The sequence below is a fragment of the Copadichromis virginalis genome, linkage group LG3, assembly GCF_057382275.1.
Source record: "Copadichromis virginalis isolate Kocher_CV1m ecotype Utaka linkage group LG3, C_Virginalis_male_GT1.1, whole genome shotgun sequence".
In the NCBI taxonomy this organism is placed as follows: domain Eukaryota; kingdom Metazoa; phylum Chordata; class Actinopteri; order Cichliformes; family Cichlidae; genus Copadichromis; species Copadichromis virginalis.
The window spans coordinates 27866143-27871361 of record NC_140620.1 but is presented as its reverse complement, the minus strand read 5'-3'; the positions used below and the strand labels follow the sequence as shown (position 1 = coordinate 27871361).

General features: G+C 44.9%; 1 protein-coding gene across 1 annotated transcript; it reads right to left on the bottom strand.

Moving 5' to 3' along the window:
- Nucleotides 1-595: 595 nt before the first annotated feature.
- LOC146713876 (tripartite motif-containing protein 16-like) lies at nt 596-2450 on the bottom strand. Its single transcript, XM_085450501.1, has one exon. It carries the CDS (start codon nt 2448-2450, stop codon nt 1047-1049), a length of 1404 nt encoding a protein of 467 aa, XP_085306627.1. The 3' UTR covers nt 596-1046.
- Nucleotides 2451-5219: the final 2769 nt, after the last annotated feature.

The following is a 5219-nucleotide window of genomic DNA, read 5'->3' as shown; positions in this document are numbered from 1 at the left end:
ATCCAATAATTTGCGGAGAGCTGCCTCCTCTGAATTCAAGGCGTAATTTCTCTTACCTCCACTTGAAGAGCATAAACTGAGATGGTCTTAACTGGTCCTAGATAAAACAAACCCACAGTTAAACCTTGACCTGATCAAGGCAACGTGTGCTTGTTACTGTGAAGCCATATCAGTTCAACAACCTTTACCGCTTACACAACTGATAACACAAATAACTGGCTCACACCTCTTTACAAGCCCCAGACATGATCTCTCCTATTCATCAAAATATGTATCCCTCTTTATTTAAAGTGACATGACAAAACAGGAGCATACTAAACTTAAACTGTTTTGAAAATCAACATAATTCTTTTTTAGTATATACATTTTTGTGTGTTTGTCACTTCACAGCTTTAAATCCTGTGGGGTATAAGACTCTTAATGTTAAAAAATGTTAAGTATAAAATGAAAGAAAAGAAAAAAACACAACAAAACGTTTCAGTGTGAAGTAATTATAAAAGAATCAGTTCTCCAATTATTGACTAATGTCACAGTCCTGGGTCGATGACCCAGTGTTTTGTGTATTGTTATTGTTATTTTATGATTTCTGTGTGGTTTGTGATTTCTAGTGTTAGTATGGGTTCAGTTCAGTGCCAGCAATAAAGCTGAGGTTCTTTGAATTTAAGTTTACGCCTCCACGAGCCTGCATATTGGGTCTGTTTCCTGACAACTAACTGATGAATCACTGCAGCTCCAATATATTGTTGCATTTGACAACCCACTACAGCAACTACAGAATAAAACCACTAACCAGACTGATGACAGATTTCAAACATGCTGAATATGAAGAGTAGTATCATTTAAACTCACATGATTATCAGCCATAAGAACAAATTCAGATTTATATTGATGTAAGGTATATAAATGTAAGTACAGTTTGAATCAGTGCAATATTATTTTCACACATCAATGGACCACTGAACTTCTCAGCTTCTAAAATGTAAAGCCTCATTTAGAAACTACACAAGTACATATAATGGTCAGGGATCAACATGAACCTGTCTTCTCTATTTGACTTTAATCAACTCTGCAGTGTCTCCATCAAAGGAATAAAGGCGAATTCCAGCATAGAGCGGCTGAGTGAATGTGGTCTGGACTCTGTGGAGGAGAGTCATGGTTTCAGAGACGCTGTAGAAAGACAGAATACCTGCTCTGTGATCCAGGTACACTCCTACTCTGGAGGACCGAGGACCTGAGAGGACAGTTTGGACATTGTTGTGCCAAAATTTATAGCTGTTTGTGTCACAACGTAATGCCCAAGATTTGTCATTCCACCCAAAACCACATTCATAAAACCTCCCTGCTCTTTTGATCTTCTCATATGCAGCGGCTACACGAATTCCTCTCCCTCTCCACTCCACCTCCCAGTAACAACGTCCAGTCAGACTCTCTCTACTCAGGACCTGCCGATAAAAAGTAAATCTGTCTGGATGAACAGAATAAGGCTGTTGTACTTTCATTACTGTTACTTTTCTGTTCTCCTCAGATAATAACAGATATTTATTTGTTGTGTTTGGATCCAGTGTGATTTCACGTGAATATTTTAAGAATCCAGCTCTGGTCTTTGGCTCTGGTGGTGACAGTAAAACATCCTCTTCAGTGACTGTCAGTGAGATGTTTGTCCATTCCTCTCTTGGTGAGGGGTAGTTGTGTAGAAACTGGTTGTGGTCCTCTTTGCTTAAGAGCTGCTCCAGCTCAACATGCATCAGCTGATCAGCAGAGCCATTGATGGCCTCCACCTCCTGTTGAAGCAGCTTCACATCTTTCTCTCGCTCCTGGATTCTCTGCTGGATGTTTAGTCGTCTCACCTCGAGCTCCTTCTGCTTCTCAGTCCTTTCTGCTGCAGCTGGGACTGTTTCATGGCCTTTATGTTCATCCACTGTGCAGAGATAACAGATACTCTGCTGATCAGTACGACAGAAAATCTTCATCACCTCATCATGACGAGAGCAGATGTTGTCCTGGAGCTTCTTGGAGGGGGCCACCAGCTTGTGTTTCTTTAATGGAGCTGCATCATAGTGAGGTTGGAGGTGTTTCTCACAGTAAGAGGCTGGACAAGATAAACAGGACTTGATAGCTTTCAGCTTCCTCCCAGTGCAGACATCACAGGCCACATCTTCAGGTCCAGCATAGCAGTGATCAGCTGGAGCAGCTTGGAGTCCAGTCTTCTTCAGCTGCTCCACTAAAGCTGCTAACATGATGTTTTTCTCCAGGACAGGCCTCGGTATGAAAGTCTTCCTGCACTGAGGGCAGCTGTGGATTCCCTTCCTGTCCTCTTCATCCCAGAAACTTTTAATACAGTTCCTGCAGTAGCTGTGTCCACAGGCTGTAGTCACCGGATCCTTCAGTAGATCCAAACAGATGCAACAAGAGAAGGTTTCTGAATTCAGCTCATTTCTTCTGTGCGCCATTTCTCCTTTCTGTAGCAGCTGCAATGTTTGTACTTTGAACTGTAGTGATTAGACTATTGCCTGAACTGAAAGTGCCAATGGTGAATGTGTGTTGAGAGAAGGGAGTGGTTATCAGTCTTAGTCATACATTCGGTAGTTTGGCAGCATTCATATCTTTATTGACAGAGTTATGGACAAATTGAATTGTGTTTGCATGTTCAGTACTGCTTTGAAACAGTTCAGTTACAGAAAACAGGAAAACAAATCCTGATTGTAAGTTTCTGAATTTAGGAAGCAACACCTATTTGTAAATGTAATGTTACCCCTCTGATAGGGAAGTAACCTGAGGTAGAACGTGAGGTTGAGAAAACCTCTTCGTGTAATTGGGCTAGTCTAGAACTAGAACCAGTCTGCTGGAGAGGCAATGGACTCTGTTTCAGCCTAGAGTTGCCCTTGGTTAGAGGCAGTGGATATCCTAGTATCTCCTCAGCTTGCTGCCTGTACATTGGGGTTTTACTGGTGGACAAGAAGTTTTCTTCCCTGTGCCTTAAAGTGGGATAATGAGTCTTGTGTGTTTTTGCATTTACACACCAAAATGTGTAGTAAGTTCAGAGTACCCAGCCTTCCTGGAATCACTTGGTGGGATGATTCCTTTGTGCCTGATTACCGTTGATCTTCTTTCCGTAATCACTTGAATCTTTCCGGTCAATAGCAGCTGGTAGTGGCTTGGCAGTGCGTGAGAAGTTTGCAATGTAGGGGCGGGAGTATGACAGGAAACCTAGCATTTTCCTTAGGTCTCCCACAGTCTCAGGTTTGCATTTTTTAGTCCTTGCACTGGTGCCAATTCAGCAGGGTCCATGCAGCCATCTTTGGATACAATCTTTCCCAGGAATTTCACCTTGTCCTTGAACACTTCACACTTTTTGGGGGTCAGCTTCACCCCGTGCGCTTGATAATGGCGCAGGACCTCCCTCAGATCACGCAGGTGGTCCTGAAATGACCTACTGTGGACCAAATTGTCATCCAGATATGGCTGAGATATTTCATCCCTCAAGCCTGCAAGGCACTCTTCCATAACTGCGCTGGAACTCCCGGTAATCAGCGCAGAGACGCAAACTTCCATCCTTTTTGCGCACCCAGACGATGAGTGATGAGTAGGGGGATCGGGATTTCTGAATCCATCCTCTGTTCAACAGGTCCTCCAAATACTCCTTCACCTCCTTATGGAGTGGCTTGGGAACTGAGATGTATGTGCAGCTTACTGGGGTTGTGTCATTCAATCTGATCTTTAACTTCAGGGAGGGGATGCATCACACATCGCTCTTATCTTTTGAAAATGCAACACACTCTTCACGTAGCACCTTTTTCACCTGCTCCTGCTGATCTGGGGTCAGGTAATCAACTGACACAGGTGGGTCCCATAAATCTTGGCTGCAACTGCCCACCTCCTTATACTCCCCTTTGTGCCGTTCTGGGGCGCTGGGGTGCTCCCTGTGTTTTCACTAGCACATGTCAACTTGCCCTTGTTTTCAGCACTTACTGGTCTTACGTCTACTGGGTAAATAGCCTTCACTTGCTGTAGTCGTCCCAACACTACATGAGGGAGGAGGGGGATGTCATGGCTGCTGCCATTTGTGACCAGAATAACCACCCTGGACAGGGTTCCCCTCTGCAGGCCAATGACAGTATCATTCAGGTTAACCCCCTCTGGTAGTTTTGAAATGTCCTCTGGTTGAACAAGAACCTCCTGTTTCAGGGGGAGGGGACCTGTCCTCACACTACACTTAACCTCCCTGCTTTGTCCAGCTGGAATCACTATCTTTTGTCTCCCAACTTTCACCACACCCTCTTCATCATTTTTGTGGCAGCGCTGCATGATGTTGATTAGCACTTCTGCTTTCTTACAATCAATCGAGAAGGTTTCCTTTATCACAGCAGGTGTAACATCTGGATGATGCTCCATTCCATCCTTTACAAAATGCTCAATCACATTATAGCCAATGATAGGTGGCTCTGCTACTCCTGGCTCTTTTGAGTCAAGCACGGGGACAACTAACTCTGGCTGCGGATCTCTAGTTGACCCCAGCCTAAATTTGAGCTCAACCCAAACTGCAAAGGGTATGGGTGTTTGGTTCGCTGCTTTACCCACTAGAGCCTCATCCTCAACTAGGAGTTCACTTGTGCTTCTCAGTTGGATATGTGGAAAGCAAGACTTCCTCCAGTTCTCATTAATGATAGTCACCTGTGACCCTGTATCCCACAATGCTTGTGTTTCTACCCCTTCAAAGAAACAATCCACCATACACTTCTTCCCAACCAGGGCTCTCAGCTTAGCCTGACAGTGTAGTGAGAGATGACTGGCATACGTGGCACCCAGTTTCTTTAGCCTTGCCACTTTGCTCTAATTCTGCCTCCAGCTGTCTTATTTGATTCCAAAGCAGTTCATGCAACTTGTCATCTGCTTCTGTGTGGATGGGAATTAATGATTTGGGAGGGGCAATGGTCTGGATTGCCGCTTGAGTGCCCTCCGATCTTTCTGCTGCCCAACTTCCTGGCTGGCCACACATGAAGCAGTGTTCACACCGATCATCTGTTCCCTGCTCCTGGCATGCCTTACATCCCCTCCTCCCACTGGTTCTTCGTGGGCGAGTGGGGCCTTGAGGGGTGGTGATGCTCCTCCTTAATTCAGCCATATGCTCTCTCAGCAGCCTGACTGTTTCATGCAGCTCTGACTCTCGGGAAGCAGCTACAACAGGTGTTCTGCGGCTCTTGGGTTTCACTACTTCCGCT